General features: G+C 56.5%; 1 protein-coding gene across 1 annotated transcript in view; it reads right to left on the reverse strand.

Moving 5' to 3' along the window:
* The window catches only part of LOC130038908 (CAP-Gly domain-containing linker protein 1-like), a gene marked incomplete at its 5' end in the record, with an annotated part of 41389 nt that extends 22403 nt beyond the window's left edge, over positions 1–18986 (reverse strand). The window contains 9 exon segments of the mRNA XM_056130703.1: positions 7294–7308; positions 9839–10201; positions 10244–10321; positions 10722–10782; positions 11890–11945; positions 12374–12538; positions 16048–16276; positions 17425–17549; positions 18504–18986. Coding sequence (XP_055986678.1) covers positions 7294–7308; positions 9839–10201; positions 10244–10321; positions 10722–10782; positions 11890–11945; positions 12374–12538; positions 16048–16276; positions 17425–17549; positions 18504–18986 — 1575 coding nt within the window.
* Positions 18987–19434: the final 448 nt, after the last annotated feature.

Consider the following 19434-nt stretch of genomic DNA (forward strand, 5'->3'; position numbering starts at 1 on the left):
ATCATATTCCACAAAATGGGTGCTTACTTATATTTGTGAAGGGACTTGGGAATCATATCCAGCAGTGCTGAGGCTCCTCTGGGCTCTGCTCAGGCATCACTCCTGGAGGGGATACTGGGGACACTATGAAGTGCCAGGGAAAAGAATCTGGGTTTGCTGCTTGCTAGGCATCAGCCTTGCCCCAGGGCTCTCTCTCCAATCTACAGTTTACTGACTTACAACGTAGTATTACAGAATACTCACAGTACGATGTAATAATATTTGGATATCCTGCAAAGTAACCATGATTCATGTATAGACCGTTTGAATTCCCTACCATAGATTCTAAGGTCAAGGACTGCTATTGGGTATTATGAAGGCTGAAAGTAACGGTCCTACTCAAGTTCTTTTTCCAGAAATCTCAACGTGAGGACATGTGCTTCAAACGTACAGGAGTTGGTGCTTATAAGCATATTTGGTTCTGTTCATTTTGGGTTAATAATATAGCAATGTCCAGTTCTTTCCCAGACTTTATGGATTGACGGTGTTTGTACTGTTTGGTGTCCTTCATTTTTGTTTTGTGAAGAATCACTGAAGGCATTCATTTTAAGGTACATTGACTAGGAAGCTTTGCAATAATGCAAGAAAGGTTTTGTTTGTTTTGGGGTTTTTTTTGCTTTTAAACCTCACCCAGTGGTTTTCTTTTCATTTTTTATAATTTTATTGATTAAATCACCATGAGAGCAGTTACAAAGCTTTCGCGTTTAAGTCTTGGTCATAAAATGAAACACCCGTACTTTCATCAGGGCCCATTCTCCACCACCAAAAACCCCAGTATAGACCCATCCCACACCCTCCCCCTACCTGTAGAGGAGATAATTTCCATATTACTCTCTCTGCTTTGATTACATTCAATATTTTGACACCGGACCCACCATTATTATTTGGTGCTCAGATCTGCTGTAAAGGCAACAGTAGACAATTTGTTTTCTACTCCTGGTTATGAATAACATATGACATCGCGTGGCTGCAGTAGTGGCTGCCCGATTTTGAAATTCCACAATTTTAACCATTAAATCTGGAGGAATTTCTTGCCAAAACCTGCTGGGTTCCAAGATGAAATCAGCAGCCAGAGAGGCCGTTTGTGGGTGACGACTTGGGGTCTCGTTGGGGAGGAAAGGGCCAGCTCCACCCACATCCCGTGAGGCCCTACGTGTCTCGTGACTGTGAGCCCAAACCTGACTGTCCAGTGGCCTCTGGAGGATGGCGGCCAGCGGGCTGCCAGGGGGAACGGGCCAAGGCACGAAATCTATTCCCACCTGGGGTGGCCCAGTGCCTATAACTTACTTCAGGGACTGGACACATTTCTGCCAAAAGCTGTTGGGTTTCGAGATTTGTTTCTGAGTCTCTGGGATCATGGCCGTTAAGCAGTTCAATCAGGAACCAGAGAGGCCATGCCTCCAATTATATAGCTGGACTGGAGGTGGTTTGTGTCTGTGTCTCCCACATACCTAACTTTTGCCTGTTTACTTTCTTGCTAAACTCTGCCCCACGTTTTTGGGGTCTGGCCCAAGGCACAGCAGCAATTTGGGGGTACCTGGAAGTCTGAAGGCGCCATCAGACTGCTGATGCACTCACCTCACAGGTACAGAGAGACCTGCTGGTGGCACCATACCCCCAACCCAGTGCTTCTTACGGTTTACTCCTGCCTCTGCACTTAGCGATTGCTCCTGCCGGGGCACAGATGACTGGATGGGATTCCTGCGATTGAACCCAGATCAGCCACATGCAAGATAAGAAACCTACTCACTGTACTACCTCTTTATCCCAAGATAAACACTTTTAAGAAAATGGTATACAGGCACAGAGCAATAGTTCAGCTGGGAGGGCATGTGCTTTGGCCAATCTGGCTTCAATCCCTGACGTTCCGTATAGTCTGCCCAAGCACTGTCAGGAGTGATTCCTGAGTGCAGAGCCATGAATAAGCCCTAAGACATCACCAGGTGTGGCACAAACATAAAGAAACAAAAAGAAATTGGTGTATCAGAATTCCATTGTAGAAACTCTTTGACTTATTTGACTCTATAGTTCTTGATTGCCAGCCAAAAATCTTTTATAAATAAACCGGAGAATAATCATTTATCACTGGCAAAAAGGAAATAATTTTATTCAAGTAGATAAAGAACATTGTTTGCTCTAATTTTAATACTGCTTTACATAGTTTGTGAAACAATTTCAATCGTGTTTATTACTCAAAATGTCAATGGATTACGATCTTTCACTGGTGAGACACTTGATAATCTCCAGAGGAAAATACATCAAAAGCATATATACAATTATAGAAGTTCTTATAATCCATGTAGCCCTGATGGTACATTATTTATCACGTTTTACAGAACTAGAAAACATTCAAATGAACATAAAGAGATTCAGACTGGATGATAAACTTCTGATGGTTCAGGGCATTCATTTATTTTTTTCTGATACGAAAATCCAAAATTATTAACGTTGAATTTCTCATCATACATTCATCTAAAACCACAGTGGAAAAATGTAAACTTTGTAAAGACAGTAAATTGGTTATTGTAGGTGTTTCACAAGTAGCTTGCTATCTAATCCAGGAACTGCTGGAGATTTCTGCAGAGTGCAGAGAATGAGGTGGCCGGGCCGAAGTTTTTGTTGTCGTAATTGTTGAGGTCGTCCCCGTTCCCTTTGAGAGCCGCCTCGGACATCATCTCCACTTTCATGTTGAGGTCCTGATTCTTTCTTTGGAGGTCCACAATCACGGAATTCAGGAAATCAATCTGTGTTCAAGGAGAGCGTGAGACGGTGAGCCATCTGCGAGAGCCATGGGAGCCCGCCACAGAGGAGGCTGGGCCCCGCTTCCAGTCCCCGCCCCAGGGTTGGAGGCAGCCAGAGCTCCCCTTTCCCTTCCTGAGCGCAAGCTCCCGGGTGCCCAGGGAAGACCCCAGGAGGAGATGCTGGTACCCCTCGGTTCTTCTCAGAGCAGGGAGTCAAGAGGGGTCTTCCCTCTCCTACAAAGACAAACTCACTTCTTTCAAATGAATGGGGCGGGGGGAAATCCCACTTTACAAAAGCAAGCATGACTGTAGGCACAAACATTCATGTTTCACTTGAAAACTGGCAGGCGCGTTGGTTCTGAGTGATAGCACAGCGGGAAAGGTGCTTGCCTCGCACGCAGCCAACCCAGCTTTGATCCCTGGCATCCTATAGGGGCCACCGGAGAGCAGCCAGGAGTGATTCCTGAGTGCAGAGCCAGGAGGAAGCCTGGAGTATCGCCAGGTGTGGCCCCCAAAGGAAGTGTAAATAAAACCAGAAAAACAGACTGATTCTTTTTCTCCCTCAGGGCAAGTTCTGATGGCCAGTCTCTGAGAGTGCCCAGGCCATCCCACACTAGAACCAAGAAACGCAGATCTCTCTTCCTCCAGCTGAAAACAAAACAAAAGAAAACATGGAAATGTTCAGTTCCCAACAAACCCATACAGGGTCCACCTGCACAGCCCACATGCAAAGTTCACTTCAGCCCACAAGTGCCCTCCAGGGCCACCGGCTGTTAAGTACAGAAGTGCAGGAAGTGAGGGTGTGCGGGAACCCCTCAGGGCACTGGGACCCAGATGGTCCCCTTCCTCGGAGAGGATTCAAACGATAAAGCGCTGCAGACCCGGGTGGGATGGAAGGGGGGTTGGGGAAGGAGAGACATCAAGGAGGCCCCAAGGCTGACTCCTGCTGCAGGCCAGACCCGAGCCTGGTGATGGTAGGTGCGGGCACCGGACTGCAGCCAAGTGTGCAAACCCCGGAGGACCACACCCAGCTGTCTCCCTTGACAGGAGCAAGAAGAAGGAAGGCAGCCCAGAGGACCAGACTCCCCCAGCTCTGGGCCTAGAGCATGCGCAAAGAGGCTGGAAAAGCCACATGCTGGTGGGCGTTTCCGTTTGCGATTGAACCTTCCTGGCAGGGAAGAAGCCCTCCAAAGTGGTGTTCGACTCTGGCAAAGTGAAGATTTGCCAATTTGATGGGAGCCCGAAGCCCAGGTTCTGGGAGAGCAGCACGAGAAAGGGCATTGGAGGGCTCTGGCAAGGACATGGCCCCTTGACTGAAGGGATGTGTCCTTGTCCATGGGGCCTCTCACTCCTTAAGCATCACCTCTTGTGCTGGGAGCGTGTGGGGGTGGGGTTCCGGCAGCATGTGCGCGGCCCCTGGTTCTCACGGGCGCCAGGGGAGCACAGCCCCTTCTTCCTCAGCTTCCCTCTTTTTGGCCTCTGTTATTTTAAATAATCAATTAATTTGGGGAGGGGGCTTTTGGGGTCACAATCCGGCGTTGCTCAGGAGTGATTCCGGGCTCTGCACTCAGGAAGTACTCCTGGCGGTGCTTCAGGGACATATTGGGATGCCGGGGATGGAACCTGGGTTGGCCATGTGCAAGGCCAACACCCTTCCTGCTATGCTATTGCTCCGGCATCATTCTCGGATATTTTAAATGGTAGATATTCCCCGACTCTTTTGAAGCATACACGCATATATACATATATACATGTCTGTGTATGTATACATGCTTATCTAGAACCTTTGTGGGTAGTCAGTTTGGTTTGTTTGGGGGCCACACCCGGTGGGGTAGGGACTAAACCCTAGCTCTGTGCTCAGGGATCACTCCTGGCTAGGGTGGAACAGCTCAGGCTGTCAGCAGTCACTCGAGCCCGGGAAAGTGGGGCTGTGAGGTCAGAGGGCACTGGCTCACCTACAACTGCACTCAGGAATTACTCCTGGCGGTGCTCAGGGGACCATATGGGATGCCGGGGATTGAACCTGGGAATTCGGTGTGTAAGTCAAACGCCCTCCCCGCTGTGCTATCACTATGGCCCAGGATATGGTTTCTCTCAGGGCTGAGGCCGGGCCTACACAGCCCTGGTCACTACCATCACCCACCTTACTCTGCATCATCGCATTGGTGTTCCTGGTGTCCTCCAGGGAGGCCAGGGCCTGCAGGGACGCCTCCCGCTCGGCCAGCAGCTCGGTCTGCTGCGCCTCCAGCAGCGCCTGGTCTTTCAGCAGCCAGTGCAGCTGCCGCTGGAGCTTCGTGGCCTTCTGGCCCAGCAGCTCCTTCTCAGAGCCAAGGCTGTTCAGCTGCTCACGCAGGGCCGACTCCACGCGGGCGGCCTCCTCCTTCTCAGCCGTGAGCTCCTCGATCTCTTGCACCAGCGACTTCTGATCCTGAGCCAGCTCCTCGTAGGAGCACTGCAGCTTCTGGATGATGTTGTCCTTGTCCTTGGCCAGGGATAGGTTCTCCAGAACCAGCTTCTTGACATGCTCCTCCAGCTGGCCCCTCTCCTCCAGGCCCTTCTTGCACTCGGCCACCAGGCTGCTCTTGCTCATCTGCAGCTCCTCCACCAGGGCCTGCAGCCCCAGCTTGGCGACCTGCAGTGCGTCCTTCTCCGCGCCCACCCTCTGGAGCTCCTCCTGCACCGCCCTGCCCTCTTCCAGCACTTTCTCTTTCTGCGCCTCGAGGGCTTCTCGGCGGAGCCGCTCCTGCTGGCAGAGCTTCTCCGCGGCCCACCTGGCCTCGATGACCTTCTCCTTATCCATGCGAATCGCTTGGTTCAAGAGCCAGAGCTTCCTCTGCTCTTCCCGCAGCGAAGAGTTTTTGGCCTCCGCTTCTCTGAGTTTCAATTGAAACCACCCTCTCTCGGACTTCAGACAGAGCTTCTCCTTCGCCAGCAATTCATTCTCTGACCTCAGGGCCCTGCGATCCTCTGACATCAGCTCCATCTCTTCTTTGGCCGAGCTTAATAAGCAAGTTAAGGACTGCAGAAACAAAAAGCGGGGAAGAATGGAAACAAGAATGAGATCAAGCAGGCACACGCAAGCCAAGCACTTCATGTGGCCTAAATACCAGAAATGAAAATGGCAGAGTAGTCTTACCTGCACACGCGTGTATACGTGCACGCGCACACACTCACACACACACACACACACACACACACAGACTCAGGATGGAGAGGCTCAGACACAGTTAGCTTCTTAGCGTCAACATAACTACCTGCCTATTTTGTGGATGGGGGCCCCACACCTGCTGGTGTTCGGGTCTCGCTCAGGGTTCTGTGTTCACGGATCACTCCTGGCAGGGCCGGAGGACGGGATGCTGGGGATCAACCCCAGGTTGGCCGAGTACAAGGCAGCACCCTACCCATTCTACTATCAGCCGATTTGATTTTTGAAATGCCGTCTGAAATGATTCCTGACAGCTCCCCGGAAGGTGTAAGTACAGTTGGATCTTGACATTGGGGCATAAGATTTTTCCCCCCACTTCAATTCTTCTATTATAAAATCCATCACTCTGTCCTAGAAGGGATGCATTCAAAAACTAGTTTTCAATACAATTCAAAGAACTACAAAAAGTATTTTGTTTTGGAACTTTGTGCAGGAGGGGAAGGGAAAAGCAACCACTGCTTGTCAAACGATTTTCACAGGGACAAACAGAGGCAGGAAATGGACTTAGTCCCAAAAGTTATACACTTTATAGAAACTCCAGACGAATCCACCAAGCTTTGGAGACTGAAGCCAACAGTTTTTGCTTGCCAAACACAGTAACAAGTCTCAAAATGGAGACATTAGTGGGCTCGCTCGAGCAAATCGATGAACAATGGGAGGGCAGTTTTTGCAGTCATTTGGGAGGGGCCCAGGGGCTCCAGGAGGACTGGCCGCACACGGGTCAGGGTCTCCCTCACCTGCTCTCCCTGCCCGGCAGCAACGGATTGTGCGTTTTCATTTCTGAGTCTCAATGCACACCACAGTTGATCCGCCATGTACTTTCCAGAACTTTCTGCAGCAAGGGCTATCTTCTCTGTCCAGCTCAGCAGCCATGAGCCGCAGCAGGCTACTGGTGTGTGCTGGGCAGCTGACCGCTGACGGCCATGTTACCGGAATGGGACTGACCTGAGCATGCACACGAGGCTGCTGGCCACAGAACTGGGCCAGCAGGTGGTCCAGAGAGGAGACGTAGCCCTGGCTGCGGTGCGTGGTGGAAAGCGGCCGGGCACCAACACACACACGGGCCATGGCCGCCATCAGCCGCAGCGCTGCCCTGCGCCCACCCACCTTGGCCTTGTCGGCTTGCGTCTTCAGCTCGGCCACCTCCCGCAGCAGGCTCCCGTTCTCCGCCTGCACCGCCTGCAGCTTCTCCTTCGCCTGCAGCAGCAGCTGCTGCAGGGCCTGCGGCGCCTCCTCGTGCTGCCCCTGGATCTCCACGCTGGCCTTGGCGTGCTCGGCCTGTAGAGCCTGGCACTGGCTGCGGCTCACGTCCACCTTCTCCTCCTGCGGGGAGTCGGGGGCCACCGTCAGCCGCCGGCCCCCTGCCCGCTCCCAGCACACACGCACACACACGAACAAACACGAACACACACACACACAACGCAAACACACAAACATACACACACGCACACACACGACCCCTCTGCTCTGCTCACCAGCATGCACACACAAACACACATGCACACACACGCGCGCACACACGGCCCCTCAGCTCGGCCGCTTTCGTTCAAGTTCTCCTGAAGACTACAAAGCGCTAGCCCCTTCCCCTGCAGCTCTTCGGCCAGGCTATCGGCCTACCAGAGTCACAAGGATGGAGTGAATGGACCAAGGAGACAAACAGGAACGGGAAGGGGAAAACAAAACAGAAAACACGTATGAGAAGCCCATGACCCAACACAACCCCGAAGAACAGAGGCGTGAGGTGAGCGTGATTGCCTGAAGCTCACGAAGCCAAGACCTTGGCGCCAGCAGTTCTGGTGATGACTGTCTAGTGGTTATTGAAAACGGCCCAAACAGAGGCGTTTTCTAGACCTAACTTTGGCGTGACCAGAAAATAAGAAAACCTATGAGAAAGACTGACTTTCCAGGGGCGGGGAGACGGCACAAAGTGCTGGAGTACACACCAGGCCCGAGTTGGAACTGCAGCACCACTGGGCGAGACTGAGATCGGTCCACAAGCTGCAAAGCCCCACTACTGCTGGGCGGGAGGACCCCAGAGCCCAGAGCATGGCTTGGCGAGGAAGAAGGAAGTAAGCAAGGGAGGAGGGAAGCTAAGGATAGGAAGGAGGGAGGGAGGAAACAGGGAAGAAAGGGAAAGGGAGGGGAGGGAGGGAATAAAAGGTTATCTTTTTTTTTCCTTTTGGCTTTTTCGGTCACCCTAAATGCTCAGGAATTTCTCCTTGGCAGTAACCCGGCCAGCTCACCGAGAGTATCTCGCCTGCACAGCAAGCCTGCCAAGCTCCCCGTGATGTATTCGATATGACAAACACAGTAACAAGTGTCACAATGGAGACGTTACTGGGTCCGCTCGAGCTAATCGATAAACAACGGGAGGGTAGAGACAATGACAGGGACCCTATGGGATGATGGAGATTGAACCCACGTGGGCCGCGTGCAAGGCAAATGCCCTTCCCACTGTACTATCACTCCGGCCCCCAAGATTTCCTTTCTTGTAGTTTCTTTTCTGTGACTTTAAAAGTTTGAGGGGTTTCAATATGAAATTTAAAATGAGGAACCTCTAATCCCCTAGACAGCAGTCACCCGAACTTGACGTTTGTTACATCTTGATGCAAACAAGTGGGTCAGCTATCGCCTGCTCTGTCCTAGGAATTGATTCCATTTGTTTCAGCTGGTGTTTCTGGAATGCCAGCCAAGGAGTCCTGAGTCCTGAAGGGAACTCCCAGGGATCTCGGGGCCCTTCTGTTATGTCTGTCAGTCCTGTCTACAAAACCCACAGCCCTTCCATCTTGGCCAACAGAGAAGTTTCTCCAACAAAGTGCCCAGCGCGGGGGGAGCGGGGGGCGGGTGAGGGCACGTCCCTGCCACCACAATCCTATAGGAGGAAAAGGGCATTTCTCGACGGTCCTTGGTGAGAACTGCAGCTTCCTCGGCTTGGCCCAGATCTCAGTGTCTCGTCCTTCCCCAGGGTCAGGGCAACCATGAGAGTCCATGCCTGTGGCCAGCAGGGGGCCATGCTGGAAGGCGGACTTGGCCCAAGCACCTGTTAGAGGCTGAAAGGGATGAAATCTCTGCAGGGCTGCGCGGGGGCTTGTGCTGCAGGGACGGAGGGGCTGGCAATGAGAAATACCAAGATGGGCCACGTCACCAGCCTTGAGGGAGCTCAGAGGCTCAGAGGCATCGAGCACCAGCTGGGAACTGAGGCGCCTCGGGGAGAGGAGGGCAAAGCCCGTCACACGAGCAGGTGGTCAGCAAGGTCAGGGAAAGACCCTCGCGGCCTGACTCGAGTCCAAGTGTCTGGGCGAACTCGGCGAGTATGCAGCGGGCCCAAGAGGTGGGGGGCAGAGGTTTGCTCTAGGGGCTCCTATCTTGTTTTCTCACTGGCCTCGTGAAGAATTCTCTGTTTCAGAAAGACCTCAGACGGGCCCGATTAGCCGGGGCCAAGGCTAGCACGGCATCCAGGTGCTGGGAACCAATGACAACCCCCGAATCATGCCGACACCTTCTCAGTCCCCTCAGAGGGAACCGCACGGGACGTGACTGGGAGACCTGTCAGCACCAAGCCGGAACACGGCGGCGAGCAGACTGACACACAGCATGCAGGGAGCGAGCGTGGAAGTGGGCGAGGGCGCCCGAGTACCAACCTGCAGCTCTCGGCCCGCTTTGCATTCTCTAACTCCTGAATCTGCCGCTCAGCCACCTGGAGCTGCTGTCTGAGCTTCTCCATTCCCAATTGACCTTCGGAACTGGCCTTCTAGAGCCCATCGAGCTGCAAGAGCTTCTGCCGGGTGGCCTCCAGCTGTGCCGTGGCATTGGCCAGGGCCTGGGCTTGCTGACTACACACGGCCCGCAACCCGTCCAGGTGCTTTACCTTCGTCTCCGCCTCCTGCAGCTTGTTCAGGGCGTCCTCCATCTCCACCAGGTGCTGGTCCTCGATCTGCTCGAGCTTGGCCCGTGCGGCCTCCAGGCTGTTCTTCTGCTCCTGGGCCGTCCTGAACAGCCGCGACCTGAGCATCTGCAGCTCGGAGGCGTGCGCTGCACGCTCAGCCGCCTGCTGGTCCTTCAGGCTCTCCACCTCCTGCTGGTACTCGAACTGTAGCCTCTCGATCTGCATCTTGAGCTCGGCCAGCTCGGCCGCCTCGGCGCCCACGCCCTGGCTCACGGATGCCTTCGGCTCGCCCATGGCCTGTTGGTGCGGGGAGATGGCCGTCTCCAGCTTGGACTTCCTCAGGGCGATCACGTCCGCGTTCTCCTTGTTGGCATGGTCCAGCTTGGTCCTCAGGCACTCGTTCTCCTTGGCGAGCTTCTCAGAGGCCACCTGCAGGGACTTCACCTCGTTCTGGTGGGAAAACAAAATTTCCATGATCTTAAAACAGGAAGGAAAAGAAGCAGAAATAGAAATTTTTCTTTTCCAAACTGACTCTTTGCTTCTTCTTGTTTTAAGGAAAAGCTTCCAAAAAATGGGGTTCTAATGGATTTGATTTGTGCTGCTCGACTGAAAATCAAAGCTGAGGCAAAGGCATAGACCCGACTGTCAGAATGAGAGAAAAACGCTCATCAAGAGCAGCCTCCAGCCCCAAGGAGCAGAGATGTGTCAGCCGGGCCCTGCCAGGTGCATGACCCCAGGTATCCCTGTCTGATTCGGAGTCTCCAGCAGAAGTGGTCCCGGCGGGGTCGGCCAGGCCGCCCCGCATCCTTGCCTGCACCCTGCAAGCCTCCGGGACCTGCCCGGGCTTTACCTCCAGGTCGCCTTTGGTGATGGATTCCTCCTCGACTCGGAACTGGAGGTCTTCCACTTTCCTGTGGGGGAGAGGGAGACGTTGTGAGGGGCGTCACTGCTGCCCCCCATGAGGGCCACCATCTTCTAGATGCGCCTGACCCAGCCCCCGGCTCCACACACAGGAGGGCTGAGAGAGTCGTATTGGGCCAGAGCAAGAGTAAAGCAGGCAGGGCATTTGTCTTGCACGTGGCCGACACGGGTTCAATTCCCAGCATACCACTATGGACCCCGGAGCAATGCCTGGAGTAATTCCTGAGTGCCCAGGCAGGAGTAACCCCTGAGCATCGCTGGGTTGACCCAAAAAGAAAAAAAAGAAAGTCAGCGAGTCCCCTCACCTTCGAGCACTGGGTGGGACCCGCAGGCTACAGGAGGAAGCTAGGCCGAGCCAACGCCAGGTGCAGTGTCATATCAACCCTTTCTGCCTCGCAGCTAACAGAGGTGGTTAAAAACTGACCCGCAGCGCCTGCCAGTCCCTCCCAGCCAGCGCCTGTCTCCACATTGGGACAACAACTGAGCCCCTGGGGGAGAAGCAGCCAACGACTCGGGGGCGGGGGGCGGGGGGGAGGGGCTCCCAGTGACTGTCCAGTCAGCATGTGGAGCTGAGGGGCTGAGCCAGGCACTGGCAGTGCCCCTGGGCACCACACTGCCGGGAGCCCATCTGAAAAGGCTGTCTCGGCCAGCACCCCGTGTCCATCTGTCTGCAGCCAGGCCTCAGCCCCGCGTCCGTCTGTCTGCAGCCTGGCCTGAGCCCCATGTCTGTCTGTCTGCACCCCGGCCTGAGCACCACGTCCGTCTGTCTGCAGCCTAGCCTGAGCCCTGTCTGTCTGCTGTCGTGCCCCATGAGTACTGTGGGTTTCCTCCCGCCTGGGACTTAACCACAGGGACTCCCACAGGGCCCCACTGGGTTAGGACAGTTCCTTGCCACCCAGCACAGGCCTCCTGAATACCAGGCCAGGTGGACACAGCAGGGAGGGCCGGGGGTGGCTTGGCTCCACTGAGCTCCCCCCCCAGCCCTCCCGCTGAGGCCGCGCTCAGGACTGGGCACCCGTTGGTTTCTGGTTCTCACAGCCCTGGAAGGCCAGGAGTGCCCCAGCCGAGGGAGCCCCCAGCTCCGGGCACGGCCTCACCTCTTCTCCTCCTCCAGCTGGTTCAGCAGCTCCACCTTCTCCCAGTCGGTCGCTTCCAGCATGGCCCGCAGCTCGTCGTTCTTGGCCTCCAGCTCCAGGACGTGCTGTAGAGGCAACGGCGCGTGAGTGGCCTCGCCCGCCCCCAACAGCCCTCTGTGGGCTGACATCGCCACCTGTCACCACAGCAAGCTGAATGCATCTCCCACCTAAGCTACGGCATTTCTGGAAGGCCAGAGGGGAACCACACCACGAAAGCACTGGCGCGGACAACTCGGCACTCCCTAAACCCCCACAGGGCGAGCAGAAGGGGCATGCGATCAAACCACGCGCCGGACGCCACCGCAACGACGGCAGACGGGGACCCACGGCCTCTGCCTCCACCGCCTGCACCAAGCTCGCACCCAGCCTCTACCGCAGGCGTCTCTCGGCCCCGGCACTGCCGTCTGCACAGACGTCACCTGGTCGTGCCCGTTCCGGCCAGGGCCAGCTCCTGCTCTATCTCCCCCATGTGGCTCGTGGCCTTGGCCACCTCCGCCCGCTCTAGGTCCTGCTCGGCCAGCAGCTTCTCAATGTGCTGCTGCTTCTCCTTCAGCGCCTACTGGAGGGCGGTGGTGCCAGAGATCTTGTGGGCGTAGCGGGAGGAGGTTTTCCGGCAACTGCAAAGGAAAAAGAGACGTGAAGGGGATGGGGCCGGCCGACACGGGCATGCTCGCGGTGATCCTCGGCAAAGCACATGGAGCAGTGCTGCATTCTTGCATATGGGCCAGCGACTCTCAGCAGAAACGTCATGAAACCTTCCCGAAGATCCTTGGACGGGACCTGGGCTCCACTGACCTCGGGCCTCGTGGGAATCCAGAGACTCTTCTGCAGAGCCGGAGGCAGCCCCCTCCACAGCCCGCTCTGGCCTGAGCTTCCTTAAGGATGAGCCCTTGGCTTGATCTTGAGGCCAGCTCTAGCATCTTCAGCCTTGCAGGTCCGTCAGGGTCTCCCTGGGCAGCCTGTCCCTTCTCTCTTCCTCTTCCTTCCAGCTCACCTCGCTCTCCCGGGCACCCGCCCCATGCCTGAATAGCAGTAACCAGAGACTCTTGTCTCTGGGAATGGCCCCGTGCCCCTGGGGGTCACTGGGTGTGACCCTATAAAAGACCCCTGTGCCATCTGCCTTCGAAAATGGAAGATGAGAGGCTAGAATGATAAAGTTGCGGGAAAGGCGCTGGCCTTGCACGCCGCTGAACCGAGCTGGATAACAGGTACCCACCCCATAGGGTCCTGAGCCCACCAGGAGTGACTCCTGAGTGCAGAGTCCAGAGTAAGTCCTGAGTATTGCTGGGGCATGGCCAAAGTCCAGGGGAAAAAAAAGGAAAAAGTGGTGGGTGAGAATGTGTGAGGGCTCACGCCCAGCGAGCAGGACAGCAAGGGCAGCTCAGGGAAAGACCAAGCACAAAGGGAAGGAGAGAAGAGGCAAAGACAGTGAGGAGGGGAGGGGAGTGGGCTGAAGGGCTGCGGGGACCGGGGGTCCTGTCCGTTCTATCCTGGGCTCGTGGTTGCTCATGGTCGCTCTGCAGACCCAGATCCCTCTCTGCACAACGGCCCCTGCAGGAGGGGACAAGGCGGGACCTGATCTTCATTCTTCGGGCACATGGTGGCGGGGGCTGCAGCGGCGATGGCCAGGACTTCCGCTCCTTCTGCCCGGCCATCCCTGTTCCATCGCCCTGCTGCGGTCCAGTCGCAGGTTCTCTTGCCGCTTCCCCGCATCATCTGAGCTGCTGCCAAACGCCTCCTGACCGACGGGCCCAGTAGGGCCCAGGCTGTCCACTGCTGCTTTGCCTGCTGGGAGCTCTCGAGCCACCTGGTTCTGTCCGGAGAGCGGGATCATCCTTGCCTGTGCGTAAGGACCTGGCCGTGATTTCCCGATACACTTCAAGTATATCTGGTCCGATTAAATGCCCTCCCCAGGGCCAAAGGGTCTGTTGGGGGGGGTGGGGGAAGGTGCTTGCAGAGGTTCAAGATCCAGCACCATCAGGAGTGACTCTACCCCCCAAGCAGAGAGCCAGGAATAAGCCCTGAGCACCCCTGGGTGTGGCCCCAAAACCAAATAATAACTAAAATTTCTAGGAGCACACGAGCTCTCGGGCCAGCCATGTGCAGTGCTCCCGGGAACTGCAGTCAACTCGGATTTCAAGGGGTGGCTGGGAAGAGCTTGCCAGCCTTGGGGGTCTAACACCAAGACCCGGGCTCAACCCCCCTCCACCGGGAGCAGCCCCCAAGCACCACGCCTGGAGTCCCTGAGCACTGCCAGGTGAACCCCAAAGAGCAAAAATAAAAACTAAGAAAGGCGGGCGGCGGTGTTCCCTGAGCCTCCTGGCCTGAGCGGGTGGGGCAGGCCAGACGCACGCGCTTCCTGGGCCCGAGACAGCTCCCTGAGGAAACCAGCACAGGAGCGATGGGCTTCTTTCAGCCAACTATGGAGACGAGACTGTGAGGTTCAGGCGCCGGAGCAGGGAGAAAGCAGCACCCCTAGCATGGGGGGAGGCGCGTGCTGAGGGGCTGGGCAAGGTCGGGGCCACGAGCTGAACTCAGGATGCTGATGCCAAAGCCTCTGCCCTGCGCGTGGTTTGTGAGGCCCCAGGCTCCATCCCAGCAAGGCCAGGCCTTCTGTGGGAGCCTGGTACCTCAGAAGAGCAACTCAGCCAACAGACGAACAGGGAGGCCTCCACAGGGCACGCACGGACCCGTGTGCATGTATGTATGCGTGCATGTATGTTCCGGTGGGCATATCTACACGCACCTGTGTGCATGCGCGCGTTGCGTTTATGCATGTATGTGCCTGTGTGTGTATACCCATAAGCCTGTGTATATACGGTATGCACTACGTGTACATGTATGAGTGACTGTGTGTATGAACGCTTGTGTGTGCACTTATGGAATTATGTTGTCGAGGTATACTTCCGTGAAGTCACACAGAATCTTTCTATATTCCTGTCATAGACGCTAACGGTGATGTTCAGTTTAGGAGTGAGCTCCACCCTGCATAAAGATATGCAAGGCAGGGGCCAAAGAGCTAGAGAGCGAAGCCCCAGCGCTGCCCAGGCTCAATCCCGGAGGCCCGCCAGGAATAATCCCGAGCACAGAGGTGGGAGAAAGCCCTGAGCTCTGCCAAGTGTCACCCCAAAACAGAACAAAACAAGATAGCGGGGGGAGGCTGGAGATACGGCTCAGGCGTAGGGCTCTTGCTTGGAGGTGGGAGGCACCGGCAAAACCCCAGCACTGCAAACGGCCCCTTGAAGCACTGTAGGGTATGGCCCACAGTCAAGCAGAAAAACAAAACCAAATTCCACAAATGTGCTGGCTCGCGAGGGAAGGAGAGGGGCTTCTGAGTCTGCTCTCCTCCTAAATGGTGAGGCGAAGGAAAGGAGGAGTCGGACGTGAGGATGCACGTGGGGCAGGGAAACCTGGTGGTGGTCGAGCAAGACAGGACTGGCCCCAGGCCTGTGCCCACGGCACGTGGCCTCCTGGCTCCCGTTCCCGTGTCATCTGTTTTGTATCTTCCGTTGCACACACACTCACTCCCTCCTCTTCCGCATCAAGGGTCAATGCACGGAGCAGAGGCGGCGGCAGGAAGCGCAACCCCCAGCAAAGCCAGCCCCCCGGGACAGCCTCTCCATCGTGGGCCCGTTTCCCTGTGGACAATATCTCAGGGCACCCTTGCATATTCAGACACACTTTAGTGTTTATGACTCAGATAGACGTGAGGGGAGAAGCCACGAGGCCCCAGCTTTGAATTGCGGCACCACAATGGACAGAAGTCGAGGCCACTCTGCATGTGGACAGCGGTGCAGAGGGACAGGAGGGAGCAGGGAGAGACGGAGAGAGCAAAGAAGCAAGATGAAGGGCCAAGCGTTCCCCAGAGTCTCTGGGCCCTGCTCTGACCCTCAGGCGCCCCCTTCAGCTACCCCACTTCATCCCTAAGGTGGCCTGAGGCCAGAGAGGAGCCCTGAGCACCCCAGGAAAGGCCCATCCCTGCTCCTGTCACTGGTGGTGGCTGGGAAGCCACTCGCCTGCCACCCGGATCTGCTCAGCCCACGTGCTCCTGCTCCGCCTCTCGCCCCTGGGGCTGTGGGAGTCTGTGGGGGCCCGAGCACCCCGCAGTGGTAGGGGGCTGCTTACTAGTCCCGTGCGGCCGGATCTGCTGCTCTCGAATGAGGCCCCGGAGCTGACGGAGCTGAACGAGGAGGCCGAAGGGCTGCGCTTCAGGCTGGCGGGGGTGGTGGCCATCACACGCCTCACGGCGGCCACCTTGCCCTTGGCCGGCGTTGTGGAAGGGAAGCCGATCTTGGTGACTTTGTGAATGGGAGCAAACAAGCCATACTTGGGCTGACACTGGAAGTACCTGTGGACAACGAGGAGGGGGGGACAAAAACACCTTCGGCAAGAGACACAAGCGCCGACCCAGAAGTCCACTGAGTCCCACAGTCTCACACCCCCACAAACGAACACGCTCCCACAGCCCCACATGCCCACACACTCACACCCCAACAAACAAACTCACACACGCACCCCAAACAACACACCCACACTCTCACACTCCCACCCCAACAAACACACTCACACTCACACCCCAACCAACACTCCCACATTTCCACAGCGCCACACTCACACTCACTCCCCAACAAACATCATACCCTCCACCAGCCCACACTCACACACACTCACAACCTAACAAACACACACACACCCCAACCAACACTCCCACACATAAACACCACAACCAACACACACTTATACTCACACCCCAACCAACACTCCCACACTTCCACACTCTCACAGCCCAACAAACACACTCACACCCCAACCAACACTCCCATACTCTCACACTCCCACCCCATCAAACACACACACTCACACCCCAACAGACACTCCCACATGTCCACAGCCCCACACTCACACACACTCACTCCCCAGAAACACACATACTCACACCCAAACCAACACACACTCACACTCACACCCCACCGACACTCCCACACCCACACACACTCACACCCCAACCAACACTTCCACACACCCACAGCCCCACAGTAACACACACGCACACCCCAACCAACACTTGCATGCTCTCAAACCAACACTGACACGCTCTCATTCCCCCACAAACACGCTCACACCCCCACCAACACTCTCATGCCCATGCCCCCACCAACACTCTCACAGCCCCACACTCACACGCTCACATACACACTCCCTCATACATTCACACCCACACTCGCTCGCATGCCGCCAACCCCAACCGCGCAAACCAAGGGCGATTCCAAGCAGCCTCCCCGGCATCTGAAGGGTGACAGCAGGCCCGGGGGGTTCCTGCGGCCCGAGCACAGCTGCATATGGGGGCCCCAGGCTGTACCCACATCCCTGCAGGGTCCCCGAGTGCCACTGGAAGTGGCCCCGCCTAAGAACCAAGTGAAGTGGCCTGCAGTCCCCTCAGCGCCTCCCGGGCACCGTGCATGGCCCCAGGCTGTCTGGGGGGGCAGGGGGACCCACCTCGTTCCGGCCACGGCACCATCGTTCTTGCCCAGTGGCTTGTCCATCTCTACGCCGCACCAATCCCCCTTGGCGAAGTCCGTCTCCCCGAGGAAGTGCACCACACCGGCCTCCATGTCTCCCACCTGCCAGAGGGATGGAGGGACGTGGGTCAGGCACCCTGAACTGCGCACAGTGCCCCCACCCCCGCAAACGAACATTCTGGCTTCAGAGTCGGGATTTCCTGAAGAAACCCCAAAGGTCAAAGTGCCATTTCCCCCCGCAACCCCTACAGGGTGAGCAGACGCTGCTGCTCAGTGTCCATGCAAGGCAGCGGCATTCACACCCACTCGCTGTCACAGGTGGCCTGGCTGACCACACCCCCGGGAATCTCTGACCCAGGCCAGCCACCTGGTGTGGCGAGGGGGTCGCTGCCCCTTGGGTGTGGGAGCGGAGCACTGGCAACCCCACCGCTGGAGAACAATTAAGCCAGAAACCAGCTAAAGGAAAATGACTGTTCTCGTATCTTAGCAGAGTTCGATCTTCCAGTTCTCCTTCACTATGCCTTGGCTTGACGCTTGGCTCCCGGGACACAGAGCAAAACAGAATCACAGCGCTGGACACTGACAGGAATGCTGACAAACAGGGCTGGAGCACCGGGGGAAGGGCACTGGCTTTGTGTGCGACCACCCTGTGACGCCCCAAGCAAAAACATCGAAAACCAGAGAAATAGAACCGATTTCCAACTTTGTTCATTGGTTTTGTTTTTGAGTCACATTCAGAGTGCTCAGGGCTTACTCTTGGCTTGGTGCTCACGGATCACTCCGGGATGTGCTTGGGGGACTGTACATGGGACCAAGACTTAAACCCCGGGTCAGAGGCGTGCAAAGCATGACCCCTCCCCACGGCATGACCCCTCCACCCTGTTTTGGCTAAACTGGTAAAACTGGCAGCATCCCCGCACGCATCCATAACGCTGGAAACTGCAGGACCAGGCGTCCCGGCTGCTCGTGCTTCCACCCAAACCGCGAGTCTGGAGGAGCTGATGAACCAGACAGGCGAATGGACAGCCACCCGCGACTGCTGCCCTTGGCACTCACCAGCACCTGGTCCCCGAGCTTCAGCTCCCGCTCCCCTTTCTTGAGGGAGCTGGCCTCAGAGATGTTGGAGATGGACTCGCTGGCCGTCCTGGTCAGGCTGCTGATGTGAGGGGTGGCCGGTGACTCCTTCGCGGGGGACTGGGGCACCTTCGCGGTGCCGGCAAGGGCCGGGGAGGCCGACAGGGGTGGTGTGGCCCAGGCGGCAGGCGCTGGCTGCCGGCAGTTGGTCTCATCGTCGGCCTGCAAGCTCCTACTCAGCTTGGACGGCCGGGTGAAGATGCCCTTCAGCGGCTCGCACTGGAAGTAGCGCACACCCGCCACCGAGCCGTCGTTCTTGCCGATGGGCTCGTCCAAGACGATCCCGGCCCACTGACCAGGGGCAAACTGGGTCTCCCCGAGGAACTGGATGAATCCAGGCTTGTTCCCGTTCACCCAGACTCGTTCCCCGACCTGGAAGTCGCCCACAAACTCCTCCTGCATCTCCGAGGAGGGGGCGCTGGGGGTTTTCTCCCCAGGCACGGTCTTCTCAACGGGAGCAGCCGCTGGAAGAGCAGAAAGGGTCAAAAGGGTCAGAAGGGACAGGAAGGGCCTGTGCAGGTCCAGTTAAAGTGTGGTTGGGGGAGAGGGACACCCAGCAGTGCTCGTGGCTACTCCCAGCCAATGACGGGGGCTGCTTGTGGCGAAGCCGTGAAGCGGACGTGCTCACCTACCGCTGCATCCCAGGCCGCAGTCATACTTTGGGCAGCTCAGGGGAAATCTTTGGGTACACCCCGTGATACTACGGACCAAGCCAGGTGAAAGCTCGAACCCAGTGTCTTATTTCTGCTGTGTCCACTGGCCCATCTTCTTTTTCTTTTGGGCGGGGAGCAACCCAGCCAATGCTCAGGGCCTATTTCTGGTTCTCCGTTCAGGGTTACTCATGGTGAGGTTG

Source organism: Sorex fumeus, unplaced genomic scaffold (genome assembly GCF_029834395.1).
Source record: "Sorex fumeus unplaced genomic scaffold, SorFum_2.1 ptg000081l, whole genome shotgun sequence".
NCBI lineage: Eukaryota > Metazoa > Chordata > Mammalia > Eulipotyphla > Soricidae > Sorex > Sorex fumeus.